Source organism: Strigops habroptila, chromosome 5 (genome assembly GCF_004027225.2).
Source record: "Strigops habroptila isolate Jane chromosome 5, bStrHab1.2.pri, whole genome shotgun sequence".
In the NCBI taxonomy this organism is placed as follows: domain Eukaryota; kingdom Metazoa; phylum Chordata; class Aves; order Psittaciformes; family Psittacidae; genus Strigops; species Strigops habroptila.
This window is the reverse complement of record NC_044281.2, coordinates 73,508,980-73,526,973: the sequence shown is the minus strand read 5'-3', so window position 1 is coordinate 73,526,973 and position 17,994 is coordinate 73,508,980. Positions and strand designations below refer to the sequence as shown.

Below are 17,994 nucleotides of genomic sequence, written 5' to 3'. Positions count from 1 at the left end.
ACATTCTTTTTTTCATTTAAACTGGCTCTTTACTACAAAGGATTTACAAAATACTTCAGAGAAGACACATTACACTCTGTCTTACTTGTTTGTATATTTATCATATTCTCCCCAGATCTTGCCATAGAAAGCTTTGGGATGGTCATTGGTTATTACCATTTTTAAAAAAGCTCCAGTATTTTGTAATTAAATTATCTAAAGGCTTTTCAAATTGTCAAACATAAAATTATCTATAGATGGATTTAAGAGTATTAATTCTGCAGCAATTGAGTTTTTTTAAATCAAGCAAATGGAATTTTGTGATTTTGTTCCCTAAGGTGTTTTGCTCCCACTTTAATATCTAGATATTTCTGCTTCATTAATGAATCCTTCTTCAAAATATATCACTGCACTAGAGGAATAGTGGTTTTGATCAGTTATGATGTGAGATATGGCTATGGAGAGATCAAGAGATTTCTGTCACATCACAACGAAAGGCTGACCCGATGCTAAACTTGGAAAGTTTAAGTAAATTTCCTGGCTGTCCAAACCCTCAGATATGTTTATAGTTTTACAAGGAAACATGTATTGATAAAGAGAAGGGCTAGCAGATATCATCTCTGTAAGAACTGAGGTGAGATTAGAAGGATGTGTATTACTGTATACTTGAATGCTATCTTGACCACAGCTAACTGCCACCTGAATTTATCCTGCAGTGCAACACAAGTAATTTTACAGGCCCAGTTAATCTAATGGGTGATTTATTTGTCTTTTTAATAAAAAAGAAAAACAAAAATGAAGCAATGAACTTTCCTGCTAACAAGGACTATGAGGTTTGTGATATCACCTATGATCCCACCTGCTCATGTATGATGAGTAAACAGTCTGAATTTTCTTCAGGATTATATGGATGAGTTTGAAGAGCGCAGAGGGAAAGGAAGCTTTCCTGCTATGATCACTCCAGCTTATCAAAATGCCAAGAAAGCAAATGAATTGGCAAGTGATGTAAGTATGAAACCTGAATCAATACAATTCATAAACAATTAAAAACAGCAGTTTGTCAGAGCAGTGCCTGGAAGGGGAATGCTAAAATTACACTTGAGAAGTAAACAACAATGACATTTCACTGCATTGCTGGGAGCTGGATGGCTCAAAGGATTAATAATATCCATTAATACAAGAGGACACAGCTCCAACTTGCGTGAGGCAGGAGATGGATGTAGCAACTAATGGGGATTCCTACTGTTAGGTTAACCCTCCTGGCAAATCTGCACCTGTATTATTAATGAAACCTTCAACTGCCTTAATCATCCTGTGGACTACTGTGGTATTCCCAGTAGTGAATAAATGGAGGATGAAGGAGCTGAACTGGTTTTGATATTTTGATGTATCATGCCTCTAGCACAAAACAAGTCATATGGAGGAAAAGAAACCATAGAGTATGACACTGTCACTTCACAAGACTGAGCTTATTTCTAGGCTGGGCATTTGCAGGTTTGGGTGGTAAGCTAAAGAATTGGCAAGGAAGGTGGTGATGTGCGATTCTTGCATGCAGCCCATTGATTAAAGAGCCTCAGTCCTATTTGGGGAGGCCATTTCCTGTGGCTGCTGTGAAGGGTTCCTGCTAGTTACAACCTTTGTAGTGTGGACACCAATCCCCCTTGGGGCTGTCTGGGCTGATGGGCTCAGGCTGTTTTCTGCTGAGTCTTTCAGCTTGTACTAGCTTGGACTAGGCGCTAGCAGTAAATAGAGTGAAAGGATCAGTCATATTCTTGTTACCTGAGCTTATGACTGAGAACGTGAAAAATCTGAAACCTTCTGTGACCAGTCCTGATTCTGATGACAAACTTAGTGATCCCCTGTTTAAATATGAAATATTTAACCTCTCCACATACAGGTGGAAGCTTCATAGGTTTTCAAAATGCTAATGGTCAGTAGTTCCCTTATTAATTTGTAATACCTGGCGGTAGGAGAAGGGTTGGTTCATGGCAGTAACATTTGCACACTAGAGTAATTATCAAGCTGCTTCATATCTTTAAAGCCTATGAAACTGTGTGCAGACTTGTAAAATAAAAAACCCAAACACTTTGCACTTCAGCACATTTAAAATAACTTGTTTTGTACATTGTGAATCTGTTTTTTGAAGCTGTAACATAAGATGAAAAACATAAGCATCTCATTGTATGCAAGAAATACTGAAATATATTCCGAATGGGGGTTTAGCTGGACAAAGTTTGGCAAAAGTCTGATATAAGTATCACCTTTCTTCACCCATCTGAGCCCAATTTAAGTCAATAATCTGATGTCTAAATGAAATTAACAGATCCCTTATTTCAATCTTGATTTGGCAGAGAAATATCATTCCCTTAAAAATAGTATACATGCAAAAAGATACAGCTTTTAAAAAAGTTAATTTCTACAAAAGGAAAAGTTTGCAGAGCACTTGATGACTGTCTGGAATTCTCTGACTAGAAGTCTAAAATTAAAGTGCTGAGAATGAACTTCAGTAATAGAAGAGCACACAAGCTCCAACCAGTCACTTTAGAAGAATTTGCTAGTTATCTGTTCAAGCTATGAACAACCAGAGCTTTTCAATCTATGTAAAAAATGGTTTTTAAAAATTGCTGTCTAGTGAAGTGTCTTGACAGGAATTGTTGGGGCTGGGACTTTATATGTGGTTTTTTTCAGGAACAGCTTGCAGTGTTTCAACTTAGCAAGTTCAATTTGCTTATCAAAGGAAGAATAGGAAAGATCTTATCCTGCCTCATGAAGCCAGTCTAGCAATGGTGAAAAGGTAGATATCTATTTTATAATTTTTCCTACTTTTTGTTTTAGGTAAAATACAAGAAGGATCTTTCCAAGATGAAAGGTGCAGCTCACTTTCACTCCCTAACAGCTGAAGACAACTTAGCCCTTAAGCAAGCCCAGAGTGTTAACAAGCTTGTCAGTGAGGTAAGGGGTTGAATCAATCTGTTAACAAGTTAATGCAGCTCATACAAACATTTGTGTCTGATGGGTAAGGACTACAAATATTGTTCTTACTGCACTGCATGTGACAAACATGATCTGTGGGTAGCTCAATAATGGGAAGGAAAGGTGCAAGAGCAGATCTTCAGGTGCTGTTATCTGACACTTCCAATGATCTGTATGGAAGTATGGGAAGCTAATCCCAGAAGAGTAACCCTAATTCTGGCCACATTAAGAATATAAATCTAAAAAAACCCACCCTGAATTGTGCTCTTAGTGTCCTGTGAAGCTATAATCATAAATGCTTTAGGATAACTTGGGTCTGTTAGGATACTTGGAGCATTTCAAAGAAGGCTCTACTGATAATTAGGAAGTAACACCAACTCAGCCAAAATTTGTACCATTCTGGTAATGCAGGTTTCTGTTTTCTTCCATCATGTGAAAGACTGTGAGTTACTGCTAATGCATTCTTCTTTTGCTTGGCAAGAGAAGATTGCTAGGGAATTCTCAGTAGATTCTGAATTATTAATTTATTTATAGTGTCATATCAACTATAAAGATATTAATAAATGTGAGTTTCTAGAGATTTCCCCATGGCAGTTTAAAAACTTATACTCTTGAGATGTCAAAGTATAAAACCTTCAATAATGAAAAACGCCTGGAAGTAGGACTGGAAGGGGCCTCCTGGGCCAATGATTCCTGGCTCCTGCTGTTTCGGCACAGTATCATATAATCCTCTTCTTCTAATTTCTAGTCTGCATTTATTCCTGTCCACTTTATTACTACTGTGCTTTGTGCCAACATTGCCCTTTAGTTTAAAAGTTCTCCTCCCTGCATGGTTGCCTTTCTGAGATGTTTACAAAAGGATATAATTTTCTTCTCTCTGCCTTTGTTTTCCTAGACTAAGCAAGCCAAATTCTTCTCATCTCTCACAGTCTTTCATTGCAGCTGTTACAGGCTGAGTGCATGTTCCTTAAACAGGAATGACTGTAAGAGTGCATAAGTTCTTGCTGGATCTGGTACATAGCATGCACACTTCCTAGTGCCTGCTCAAAAATCTCTTCTTGCTCCAGCCTTGGTCTACATTTACCTTTTTGATGGCTGTGTTACGCTGTCATCTCACCATCTTTCTGTGGTCAGCCTACACATGAACAGTTTTCTCTTTCTTAGCCTTTCCAGGTGATGAGCTCTTATAGCTGAAATTTTTATGACTTCTCCCTACATGTATTAACCTCTACATTGCTGAATTTAGTCCCATTTCCATTACCACCCCTTTTAATATCACCCTCAACATTCCTACTTCAGAGTAAGGTACTTAATGAAAATATTAAACCAGTTCTGTATTTAAACTTACTCTGAAGAATTCTGCTGGTAAGCTTCCCCCTGGTCAATCCTTCATGGTGGAAAACACCCATTGCTTTTTTTGCTTACATTTGCTCCACACTCACCATAAAAATCCTTCATAGATCCTTGTTTTTGTTAATGATTTTCCTCATGGCACTGTCTCATACTCTTTGCTGAGGTCCAAATGGATGAAATTGATTGCATTCCTTTTGCCTATGAAGCAAACACGGAGTATATGAAAATCATATTAATTTTCATCATATGCCATCTGATTAAAGCCATGTATCAAAATCTCTGAACAGTGGGTCTGGCTAATAAAAAATGTGTGTAGGAACTTGACAGAGCATGTTAAGGTTTTACTGTATCTATCCCTTGTGCATTTTTGTCACTAAGGTGGAGTATAAGAAGGGTCTTGAAAACAACAGAGGCTACAGCATGAACTACTGTGATACTCCACAATTCAAGAATGTGAGCAAGATCTCAAAATTCACTAGTGATGTAAGTTTCCAGTACCTCATGTGTGGCTTTCTTAAGCTGGTAGCTGCTGGAATTGCAAGTCATCTGTTGTGTTTGTTTCAGATGTGCTGGGCATTTGGTTATAACTGATATGATTTTAACCCATATCTGTACAGCAGCTATCCTAGTGTATCCTGATAGATAACTGGGGCTCATTTTATATAGGATTATGAAATATGGAAGAGAGGTTGCTTACAATGGACTGCTAATCTAGACAAGTAGCTGTCAATTGTTATTGTTATCTATTGTAATTATTACTTATTTCATTTTGCATGTCCATTTCCTGACTGGAAAGGAAAGCAGAAGATACTTTACCAGAGTTAATGTCAGAGAGAAACATGTTTACTGTGTGAAAGTAATCAATAGTAATAATTATACCACATGATACTGAAGTATAATTTTGTTTTACACTGCTTGCTACCATTCTCTGATATCCAGCAGGAGTAAATCTTTTGCCACACGCATGAGAGTGGTTTATCTTGTCAAATTCCCTGCTCTGGGCTTTGTGAAAGCTGCACCAGAACAGTCTAGTTTTGGTAGATGATTGTAATTTCATTTGTTAATGTACAAATAATGCTTCCCTGCAACTTCATTCTAATATCTGTTTCTGATAAAAAAAATATGCAGCAACAGAATGTGGAGGTATCTCCTTTATGTGGCATCCAAGTGATATGAAGAACATGTAAGTGACATCTTGTAAAATAGGAAACTCACAGAGGGTCTTAGGTTTTGTTTATTAAAGTGCCAAGGTTGTTCTGGACTCACGAGTTTCTGTAGTGGTGCAACACTACAGAAATCAGACCTCAGCTGTAATAGTTTGTCTCACTTCTGTAACATATGGAAACTGGAAATATATGGAAAAATTAAATATATTTTATCAGAATATTTTTGCCTTTTTTTTTTGGTACAGCTTAAATACAAAGAAACCTACCAGAACCAGATGAAAGGTCATTATGTGGGTATCGGCATGGACAAGCGAATGCTACATGCCATGAAGGTTGGCAGCTTGGCAAGCAATGTAAGTCTTTTTTAATCACACTTGTATGGCTGTTGCTTTCTTGTCTTAAAGTTTTTTCCAGCATTAAGTTGATAAAAAACTTTAGATCATATTGTTTTGAGGATCCAAAGGATAGATATGTTGAGAAAAGGAGAAATTGTAGAAGCCTTTTTGTACTGATTTATAGCTCACTATGTGGAAGAAGTTAAAATAAGCAAATTCAGTTATCTGGCAACATACCGAGCTCCTTCAGTTTTCTTTGACATCAGTAGAACACTGAAGGTTGCTTGCCGCCACCCCCAGGGTCAGACCTCTGCTGAAAAAAACAGTCTTTAATGAAGATTTCTGGGTTCCAATTTAATTTACTGGGTTAGTCAAGAAGCTATTTCATTACATACCATTCCTTCAAGTACATTATTTACAAATCTGTAAGAAGCTTGAGAACTAAGCAGAAAGATAAAAGAAATGTGTCATAGGTGGAAGTTAAGTTAATGCTCCCACTGTTGGCATTGGATTAATTGAGGAGCTGAAAAAGAATCAATTAGTGGCTAAACTATGCAAATAATTTCATTTTCTTTGTCACTCATGACATTGAACTTACTTTGTTTTCTGCATTTAATATTAATATTATTGTTTCTCCTTTCCTCTTGACTGATAATTATTCAAACAAATGACAGCTTAAAAAAAAGAAGATGATTTTTTTTATTGTTCTCCCTGTGTTTCAGATAGCCTATAAATCTGATTACAAACATGACGGTGTTGACTACAATTACCCAGCTACTCTCACTCCTTCGTATCAGACAACAAGGAAGTTGGTCCCTTTGAAAGATGTAAATAGTATTTTTTTTTCCCTATGACTTGCATGGTTCATTCTGTCCCTGTAGGAGAGCTTGTGATAGATTGCATGTGTCAAATGATGATTTAATCATGGGAGCAAACAGCTAGTGATAACAAAGTTAAAGCAAAAAAAGTGCAGGGAGTCAAGAGCGCTCAGAGGAATGGAAAGTGCTGCCACCTCCTGTCATTGGCTGCAGTTCAGCACGGGTCGTACAGTGATGTGAAATGAGTGAGCTCTGCCCTATCACTAGTTTGTGTTGCAGAACATCTCACCATCCTGAACAGCTTCAACAGCAGCATCAAGCACCAAAAGGACAAGGAGACTTAAATATGCTTCTCATCCTTTGTGAGTTGCCTGAAGATAGGTGTTTCCCTTTGAAGGGGAACTAATTGGTCACATAAGAAGGGGAACTAATTGGTCACACAACCTTCCTTGTACCTGTGATCCGTGTGAGAGAGGTGCCCTCTGTGCTTGGGGTTGAGTTACTGATGGAACAATATGAAGAAATTTGTGTACTGCTGTGGTTAAATGAGCTCTACAGCCTGATAAAGATAAAAATAGTCTAAGTGATGGTTAAGAATATCAGTTTTATAGGAATGCTTTTAAGGACTAGCTGAAACTGCAACTTTTTAAGAATTTGTTGTTTTGAAGGAGAGGGGTTATAAGTGAAGTTCATTTTCAAAAAGTGAGATACAAACTGTAATCTCAGACTAGGAAATTTTTAGAACACTAACTCGCATCTCATCCATGAGATCCTGGCATTTTCCTCATCTCAATTTATTATGGCTTAAGGCATGATTTATCCAGAATATTAGCTAATAAAACTTTGTCTACTCATTCTCTCATTTTCTAGTCTGGACATTTCTTTCTTTATTAAATCTTTTTATTTAATCTTAAATTAGGTAAACTACAGGCAAAGCATAGACAAGCTGAAGTACAGCTCTGTTGCCAGCACTCCACAAATCGCTCAAGCCAAAATAAATGCACAGCAGCTCAGTGATGTAAGTTCTGTCATCATTAGCCACCACTGTTTCTTACAATTATAAGATAATTGTATTTCATAGCACTTGTAGCACTAAAGTGTTTTTATTCTTGATAGTTCATCTGCAGATTTACAATCAAAACAAGGATAAAAACAGAGTTAGATCCCTTCCAAAAATGTGGCAAGCATAGCACTAGATGTAATATTTTCCTCCATTTTTAATGTTCCTATTAGTATTCTTTTTCAGGGATTTTTCTTCTGTGTATTTATTAATGCATGTTTTGTGATAATATATTTTCTACTTATCAATAATAAGTAACTATTCTATTTATAGAATAACTATTCTACTTCCCAGTACCTAGGTAAAAGTTATAATTGCTTTATTGCCCTTGTATTTGTCAGCCATACCTATCTATAACATATGGCACTAATAGCCTGAAATTCAATAGCAGTTGATCAATCTAACAGTCATTGTGAGTGAGTTAAAAATAACTGAGTTTGTTGTTGACTTTTTCAATATATGGCAGCTGAACTACCGAGCCCAGTATGAGAAGACAAAAACAAACTACACTCTACCTCAGGATGTACCTCAGTTAGTCAAAGCAAAAGCAAATGCTGAGTTATACAGTGAGGTAAGCCACATGGTGTGGAAGTATTGGTACTCATGATGCTGTTAATAGACAGAAATGAATGTAGAGATGATGACACTGTTTCTGGAAGCATTTCGCATTTGTCATTGGTCTTTACTAAACAGCATGAAATATGGTATAGATGTTCTGGTACAGATATTCTGATATAGAGAGGGATACCATCTCAAGTACAGTGAAACTACTAGACTTTTTCAGATGATTTGACTTGGTTTAGTGAATTAGTGTTCACTTCACAAAATTAACTGCTTCTGAGGTGGTATTTGTATGAAGAAGCAACATTTGCATAGTTCTGATAACTCAAAGCTTACTGAAGTCAATGGAAAGAAACACAGTGACTTCAGTGAACTTGGATCAAGCCCACTGTTGCTGCCATTCAGAATTCCTAACAATATGTATTGATTTACTTAGACATCTGGGTATTAAAATCAAGAACTTCCAGGAAAAGTTTAAATTCTATGTAATTTTTAAAGTATTTTTTTCGGGCCTCCATTGTTGTTGATAGTTTTGGAGGGAAAAAACCTCAACAAGACAAATAAGTGCATAACCTCCACACTTATTACTGATGTGACTGTTATTTTTGAACCAGTTTCATAATTTTTCATGGTTGTGAGTTGGCATTACTGCAAGTTTTTCCTGGAGTATTCATACCTTGTGTTTTTCCCCTAAGTTTTATTTGAGTTGCATTAGTGGAGTCTTGTGGAGCAACATTTTTTGTGGTTATAATGTGCTGGGATGCATGCTCATTGTTAGATACCAGTAAAATATGAAAAGCCAAATCCAGAAATCAGGACTTCCTGGATGCTTCATTAAGTGCATGTACAGTATGCATGAGGGCATACTTGGTCCTGCTCTAATGGAATTTCAAGTGGAACCTTGAAAAAGAACTTAAAAAACTAGTACTAATACTAACTTTCAGAAGTTAAGCATGTGATTCTCATGCATTTCATCTACATTTGTGATATCGTGTGGCTCATGGGCATGCTTTTGAAGCAAATCTGCTGATCATAAGGGTTGCTTCACTGAGCTTTGCTTCACATCGTGGGTTTTTTTCACAGCACATAAGCTGGATTCCTTTTGAATGCAGCCAAACTGAAAGATGCTATCCAGCAGCTTGCATAAAGAGCTGCAGCTACAAATAGGCATTCCGTGCATGGGACCTGACTAGCTCTAGTCTGTTGGTGGGGGAAGAAAAATCCTGCAATAAGTAGTGTGATGTCTGATTCTGAGACAAAAGCCCTAGATCACCTTCTGTTGATCTACACTATTTGTGCATGTAGACATAATCACAGGCACTTTTGAAAAACCTTCTCTCGCCTATGCCTGTTTAAAATTGAGAGCTATTGGTGCGTGTTCTGGGATTTAAAGTAAACTCCAGGTATAAAGTTCTTCACTCAATCCTCAACAATTAATTAGCTCAAAATGATAATGAACTGTGACTTAAGGTTCCAGTTTGGGGACTGAGCATAGTTATACTTCTATTTTGCTCTTAGTAATTTTCATGTTTGAAGATCATGTGTATTTATGTGTTAGTGACATGTTGCTGTCTTTTCGTTCTCAGATTAAGTACAAAGAAGGCTGGGAGAAGAGTAAGGGCCAGGGCTTTGAAATGAAACTTGATTCTCTGCCTCTTCTTGCTGCCAAAGCTTCAAGGGATCTTGCCAGTGATGTATGTTATATTTAATTACCTAGGAATTATTCTTTATATAAGTTGCTATAGAACAGGGAGGTAGAGCTTAGATCACTTCATCTGGATTTTTATGTCCTGCATTTGGCTGTCCATCTTTCTCAATGGCTGGTGAACAGTTGGAAACTTTCTCAGACTCTGCTATGAAACTTCACCCTCTGAAAATTATTTTTTCTAAATACAAGTGTACAGAAGGAAGCAAAACAACCCCATTAGTAAAATTCAGTGTTTTGAATTGTTTATAGCCTCAAAAATATTGTTATCATCCACTGCAAAGGGAATGCATGTTTCTTCAGTCTGCTTCCTTAACATATACACATGTATCTAAAAAAATTTCCAAACAAACTCTTTTTTAACAACTTACCTCATGATTCTTAACCTGTGGAGAGGCAAAAAAGGAAGAAACTTTTGATTAAGAACCAGATAATTTAGCTAATCAGTTTACAAGCATATCTACCTCATAGGAGTGACCCTTAAAGAATGAGGTTAAAGACAATATAAATGATACCAACCTTGCACAGTTGGGATATCTGAAGTGACAACATGAGAATCAGACTAAGCCCTTCTAAATTTTGACCATCCAAGCTGCAAGTGAAAAACATCTTGCTTATCTCTTGGGTAATTGGAAATGTTCTTTAACTTAAACTACTTTTTTTCACAGATTAAATATAAAGAAGAATATGAAAAAACAAAAGGAAAAGCAATTGGAGCCAAAGATTCAAGACTTTTGCACTCTCTAAAGGTTGCCAAGATGAGTAGTGAGGTAAATTATTTATTTATCTTAGTCAGAAGGTGTTATTCATAATTATGAATCTTTCAGCAACAATGTGCAATCTACCATGTTACTGCTTTCACTATAAGAAATTCTTGGAAGTATTTAACAAAACAAAGGTTGGTTTCCTTCCTCTGTCTGTGGATCTGTAATGATTGCATAGTATTTTTGTTCTCATAAGGAATTTTTGGCTGATGGTGTCCTTATTTTGGGGCAGGAAAATAACATCCTATTAAACCCCCAGTATAAGCACTTCTACATGAAACTTTCAAGCAGATTGAAGTATGTTTAAAAGTCATATATACTGTAATAGAGAAGATGTCTCCAGATTCCGCCATCTGTTTTGTGGATCCCTTATAGGACCCAAACAAGAGCAGACATTTAAGATAGCTTTGACTTTGCAATGCACTGGTACAGACAACTTGTTTTCATTTCCTCTATTTCTAGGTTGCCTATAAAAAAGATTTTGAGGAGAGTAAGACCCATTTCCATCTGCCCATGGATATGATAAACCTGAGACATGCTAAGAAGGCTCAGGAACTTGCTAGTGACTTAGATTATAGAAAGAGACTGCATGAATACACAGTGGTTCCAGAAGACATGAAGACAAAATGGGCAAAGAAGGCCTATGGTCTCCAGAGTGATGTAAGATGATGTATAATCAGCTTAACTGTTATAAGGAGCATGAAAGTTTATAGACTTTTTAAGTTTGATGTTAATTCTCATTTCATACAATGCTGTTTGATTACACTATGACTTATTTTATCTGTCTTTGCAATGCCTTTGAAACTGGAAAGAGTGCAAATGTTCACATGCAAAAATTTTACATGTGTTCCACATGCCAATAAATGTTGTTTTCCTCTACAGCTTCGATATAGGGCAGATCTCATGTGGATGAAAGGAGCTGGGTGTATCACAGAAGGAAGTCTTAATATACAACAAGCCAAAAAAGCAGGAGATTTGGTCAGTGAGGTAAGAAAAGTACTCAGGCTTCTATCTGTTGTTTATTCAAATGCTTATATGCAGTTATTCCACTAAATTATGTGGAATAGGTAAGTAATTCCTAATACTGAAAACCTGAGAAATGGAAGAATTGATGGATGTTGTTTAGTTATTTGACAGTTTAGGAGATCCTGGGTTAGAGGTTAAAAATATGTTTTCCCATTATATGATTATTGTGTCGAGTTCGTGAGGCAGAAGAGCCCATAATTGTGCTTCCACCTCTTTTCATTCACCTGCCCATTTTGCGGAGCGGTGTTGGAAGGAGTTAGAATTTCTATGACACATGCTACATGAAATGCATAGAGTTTTAAGGAACAGTGTTGAAAAATCAGATGTTTGTTAGCCATGTTTGGAATTTCCTTGCTCTTTGGCAAATAAGGGATGTGACTTTACTGGCAGCTTCAGCTTGTGCTGCTTCTCATTGCTTTCACTTGATTAATTCATGGTTTTGCACTGCCATTAACCTTATGGAAGCACACTTCCTCAGCTGCTTAGCTATGGTTCAGCCATCTCACTAGTGCTAGGAAAACTAAAGGACAGATAGAAGAATACATTAGGGGAAGTTTGACAAGAAGGATAAAATTCCACTTAGTGCTGGGGGAAGGAACAGAAGCCAGTTAGTTACTGGAGATCACACTCTCTAATACATTGGGTCTCTGACATCCTCTCACTACTTCTGCGAGGGGGAAAAATACATCTGAGAAACAGAAGAAGAGCAGCTACTCTCAGATCTACTGTCTTGCTAGGGATAGACTGACATCTACTGCTGTCGTGTGCTGTGGTAATAATCACTTCCACAAATATTTAATCCATAATGATCTGCCTTTTCATTCCAGTGCTGCATAAAGCCAAGAGATGGCTGACAGTCACCTGAACTGGAGACTGGTGGATAGTATTTTAGAGATCTCTATTGCCATACAGAGCCTGGCATTTTGTCGTTTCTTTGCAGAATGTCACTACATTGTGTTCCATGCAATGTGACAAAACATGCTGTTTTTAATCTGCCTCCCTTCCTTCCAGGTTCCTAAAATAAAGCGATGAGCACCTCTTTGAAGTGCTGCATGCTTTTTTAACTTCTGTTTTGTGTTCCTCTAGCAGAGGCGCAGCATAAACTGATCTGTTCACCCATCAGTTCAAACAGAAGGATTTCTCTACTGAAATGCCAGCTAATGAAAAAATGCATTACACCCTTCCTAGGTGGAATGCCCCACTTCATGGTTGAAGTAAGACTCTAACCCCCATGGTTAGAGTAAGAATTTGACTAAAGTATACAAGAAGCACGCTTGGTCTCCCCTATCATACTGTGGTCTTCAAATAAGGTGCTGAATTTCCTTGTACTGTCTCAAAGATAGAGAGAGATACTTAGCTTGCTCTCAAATGAGTGATGCAAAAGACTGAGCCAGAGGCCTTGATACAAAACAGGCCTGATCCAAAGCCTGATGAAGTCAGTGGAAGTTTTCTGTTCACTTTGGTGTGTTTCAGATATAAAACAAAAAGTAAGATGGAATAAAAGTAAGAGAAGTCTTATTTACCAAACTAGAAACATTAGTCTCTATGCAAATTTGTCCATTCAAATAAATTTTATATAAGTACTGGTACCAGAGGATGAATGAGTCACAATGTTTCTTCCCCGCATCCAAGACTTGATGGAGTCCTCTCACAGCTGTTGCTCCCAGGAAGGCTTGACTTTAGTGTCTACGCTGAGCTCTGCTTTGGAAAGAGCTGGGAGATGGTGGGCAAGATTCTGAATTTTAAGTTACCTTCAGGACACTGAAATTGCCCCTTTTAATTTAATTGATAATTTAGAAATATGTTAGTAACTTAAAAATATCTCAATAACATGTTCAGTGATTTGAATAACACGTGCATATGCTTGAGAGGTCTCATGTAAGAAAACAAGATAGCAATATTGATTGTGTAGCTTAAGAGCTCTCTTGGGCCCTGAATGAAGTCACATCCAGTTTGTGAAAGACACTCAGTGGTTGATGTGCAACTAGATCTTGTAAGATATGTAGCTAGTACCTCTGGCACCAAAGAGTATCCATGCTTGCACTGTCAGCAACAATACATTTGGCATACTCTTGCACTAGCCTCCTCACCTCGGAAATACTAGCACTGGGTAGTATTTGGAAGCTTATGTTGTTGATACCTTGCTAAAACTGCGTTGGGAATTTGCAGGGGACTTCTGGCTCTCTCAGTGATGTCTTTTTTGAAAGCGCTACCTTTTTTGGGGAAGGTAAATATTGTAGAAACTTTTGTGTAACCTGCTGTAATTTGATGCAGAAAAAGTACAGACAGAAGGCTGATGCTCTGAAGTTCACCAGTGTGGCTGACAGTTCTCAGATCAAGCATGCCAAGAAAAGCCAGGAACTGCAAAGTGATGTGAGTCCTTGACTGAATTTGTCTCTTTGCAAGTAACTTCCTCGCAATGTGGTCATTCCTGAGATACGAACAGTGGGAGGGTGGTGGAAGAGAACCCAGTCATGAAACCTTTCTGAATATGAAATTTCTTGAGATTTATTTCCAAGGGTTTTTATTTGTTTATTTGATGAATTCTCTCATTGAATTCTTTGAACTAGAAAAACAACAACAAAAATCAAACCCCAATGGGAATGAAAATAGACAAGTGAGGCTTCTCAGAAATGATGTCAAAGGCTGGGGATGCCTCTACAAGGCAATCTTGGTGACAGGCTGGATTCAAGTATGGCTGAAATGCATTCATGGGAGGATACCTGAGTATTCCCGAGGCATTAATGTCATCTGCATGAAAATTGGTTGTCCATGAGGTAGTAAAAGTGAGGAAGGAAGCTGGAGGAGAATCACAGTATTCCTAGCTGATCCTCAGGCAGTGCTTCAAAGCAAGGCAGACATTAGCACAGGTACTGACACACGTTCATCCCAGGCTCTGTGTTTCTCTCCACTGAGGGCCCTGTCAGACTACCTCAAGTTATATCAGCCTTGTTAGACAACACATTCTTCAGCTGTGGCTGTTAAAGTACTTTACTTATTTTACTGAAGTACTTTACTTTTTGATTCTATAATTCTATGATTTAGTAAAATGCTAAAATAGCCATATTTCCCCCAAGTGGGTGCCTTCAGAATACTCCATATTCTTCCTTGGGGTGGGCGACACTGTCAGTGAAATAGAATAGGATAGGATAGGATAGGATATTTCAGTATGAAGGGACCTACAGTGGTCATCTAGTCCAACTGCCTGACCATTTCAGGGCTGAAATAGTACTTCAGAATTCCTTGGCAGGACTTAAGATGACAGGAACTCACTTGTAAGTTTCCAAAACAAGAGGAACCTGTTGTTAAAATCGCTGACCAAGTAATTTTGGAAGACTAGTGACTTGTCAAACCTTTTTTTAATTACTTTTAATATGTGCCTTGAAATGAAGATCCTGTCAGCTTCTCAGTTGTTATGTGAATGAAGCATTACTGCTTCTTAAGTTGTCTTTTTCAGGCAGCTATCATGTTTCCTTTTTTTGCTCCTCTACATCAATAAAAACACAGCACTTACTTGAATGAGTGTTGTGTGTCTCAAAGATGACACCAGATTGAATCAGAGGAGAATACTGATCTCCTGGCTATCTCCTGTGTATTGGACAATGCTGCCTTTCTGTACGTGTGTTGAATTCAGAATAGTAACCATGGACTTAGAGCTTTATAGTAGGGACATTTCTTTTCCACCCTTTCTGTAAGAAAAGATGTAAGAAATACAACTTTGAGAATGGGCATCTTTTCTCAGCCTTTCAACAGCTCCTCTAACAACTTCATGGGCTTCTGAAACAGAGCAGTTCATTTCTCTGTTGATGTTGCTCTGGAATATAAAATGGAGATGTTTGCGAGTTGGATCATAAAAGGTCCTTGATATATTCATTCAAAGTTGGAATGTTAGTTGTCACTGGAGTGTTATGTCATCAATTACATTTAGGTCACAAACTTTCTCTGCAGATTCAATTGCAGAGAACAGTGTTCTTCATTTCATGCCTAAAATTAACTATTTCTGTGCCCTATTAAAGACTTTCATTCTACCCAAAAAGTAGCTGCAGTTTAATATTGAATGAAAGATATTCTTGCATACATTTTGTACAGACTGAATTGCTGACAGCTTTATAGCCCAGTAAGTAGCTGACTTTAGGAAAGAGAATTAAACTATCCTAATACGTATGTTGTTTCACTGCTTCCATGAGTAATTTGGTCAACCTGACTCTCTGGGTCAGCTTTTAAATGCATATTTGCAAAAAAAGTCATGATGCTAAAGACTAACTCACCAAATAAATTAACCTTAACAAATCCCATAATATGGGGTGATTTAATCAATATTCCTTCAGTATTAAATGTGGGCTACTGCTTGTTAACCATGCTTTGCTTTCTGTGGACAGGTTGCTTACAGGTCAGGAAAAGAGCAGTTTCTTCATCAGTACACCATTAGCAAAGATGATCCTGTCTTCCTACTGGCCAAAGCAAATGCTGCCAATATCAGTGAGGTACTGTCTAAGAAAGATAGAGGTTTGGTTTCACTCCTGTGAATAGTTACAGCTGCTGTTGCAATGTTTGTTCTGTAGGTAAAAGTTAGGTTCTTTCTTTGAAAAGGTCCAAATGTTTTAGATGTAAAAACTTTATATCTAAATTTAATTGCTTTCTCTTAATCGAATACTAGTCGCATCTGCTGTTCTGAGGACTTGTCACTTTTAGAGTTTGAAGCTGTATTTTCCACATGCTTCCAGATGAGTGACATACTGACAATTTCACTGGAACCAGTGAGATAATGGGGCTACAGTACCCACAGTATCCACAGTTACAATATGTACGTGAAGACACCAGATGTCTTATTTAAACATATGGTTGCTGGGCATGGAGTGTATGCTGGCCTGATGTTATTTGAGAGCTTTCACTGTGACTATAGAACAAACAGAATATATTGATAGTAATAAAGAATCTGTGTTATTGTCATCTCTTTAGAAACTCTACAAGAGTAGCTGGGAGAAGCAGAAGGAAAAAGGATTTGTGCTTCGTCTGGATGCTTTGTCATTCTTGACAGCTAAGGCAAAGAGGGATCTGGCAAGTGATGTGAGTATGGACTTCATCAGCCTTCTTTATGCATAGGGCAGCTGACAATCCAGGTTGCTACCAGAGTGTTGGGGATGTGTCACATATGTCTCAGTGCCCTGAGCCACCCTCAATCAATTCGTGCTAAGAAGCAATGGAGGAGTTGACTGGGTGATTGGCATTCTGTAATTAGTCAGAAGGTTTGCTCTGAGCAATTCAGAGTTTTTCCACACATACCGACTGTGGTTTTCTATTCTCACTTTGACCCGAGGGTGAATTTTAGAAGTCAAAATTAAGTGGAAATCTCCTGTAAAACATCATGACTTAGTACATCTATGCCTGGCCAGAAAATTCCTGAAAGAACCTTCTGACCTCAGTGCTTAGAGAATGTTGTTTTTCCTAGAAAGAACCAAAAAGAAAGATTTCTTAAAGCTTTTTGCGAACATATTATTGAGAAAGGGTTTATTCTTTATAAACACTTACTAATTTTCTGAAGCATTCCAGTTCTTTTTTGCAAATGGACTTCTTAGTTGCTTGTGTTGAGGACCGAGCATGTTACAGCACTGATAGACCATTGCTTTACTACTAGCAGAGCTGTCAGTTCAGCAGCTTAGATCAATAACTTGTGATCTATTTTTTTCTTCACAGGTTAAATATAAGGAAGGTTATGAGAAGATGAAGGGTAAGCTGATTGGAGTAAAGGCTGTGGAGGAAGATTCACAGATGGCTCATTCCCTTCAAATGTCAAAGTTGCAGAGTGATCTGGAGTACAGGAAGGGATTTGAGGATACAAAGAATCAGTTCCATGTCTCCATGGATATGGTTAACCTTGTCCATGCCAAAAAGGCTCAGAATTTGGCCACGGATAAAGGATACAAGACAGCTCTCCATGACTACACAGCCCTGCCTACTGACATGAAAGTGGCATGGGCCAAGTGGGCCTATGGATTGCAGAGTGATGTAAGTCCTAATCTTAATATATTTCAATGCTCCTTCATTCAACCCATTCAGACACTTAGGGCTGAGTTTATTCAGATGTTTACGCGTATAATGCCATGATATTGCACTTAATATTTCAACTATTAAGCAGTTAATATTAAACTAGCAAATATTAACCACTTATTTGCTCAAAAGATACATGCAGTGCAAAAAGGGTACAGTTTTGAGGAGAATTATAATCTTATTTACGAGCATGGCTTCTTCAGAGC

At 37.7% G+C, this 17,994-nt stretch overlaps 1 protein-coding gene across 1 annotated transcript in view; it reads left to right on the top strand.

Moving 5' to 3' along the window:
- Positions 1-17,994, top strand: part of NRAP (nebulin related anchoring protein) — a 50,336-nt gene that overhangs the window by 10,757 nt on the left and 21,585 nt on the right. Inside the window, exons 10-24 of the mRNA XM_030488170.1 lie at positions 880-984; positions 2,815-2,931; positions 4,684-4,788; positions 5,717-5,824; positions 6,529-6,633; positions 7,544-7,642; positions 8,151-8,255; positions 9,832-9,939; positions 10,619-10,720; positions 11,177-11,374; positions 11,597-11,701; positions 14,015-14,113; positions 16,120-16,224; positions 16,700-16,807; positions 17,435-17,746. Of these exons, the coding sequence (XP_030344030.1) occupies positions 880-984; positions 2,815-2,931; positions 4,684-4,788; positions 5,717-5,824; positions 6,529-6,633; positions 7,544-7,642; positions 8,151-8,255; positions 9,832-9,939; positions 10,619-10,720; positions 11,177-11,374; positions 11,597-11,701; positions 14,015-14,113; positions 16,120-16,224; positions 16,700-16,807; positions 17,435-17,746 (1,881 nt within the window). The remainder of the gene's footprint in view (positions 1-879; positions 985-2,814; positions 2,932-4,683; positions 4,789-5,716; positions 5,825-6,528; positions 6,634-7,543; positions 7,643-8,150; positions 8,256-9,831; positions 9,940-10,618; positions 10,721-11,176; positions 11,375-11,596; positions 11,702-14,014; positions 14,114-16,119; positions 16,225-16,699; positions 16,808-17,434; positions 17,747-17,994) is intronic.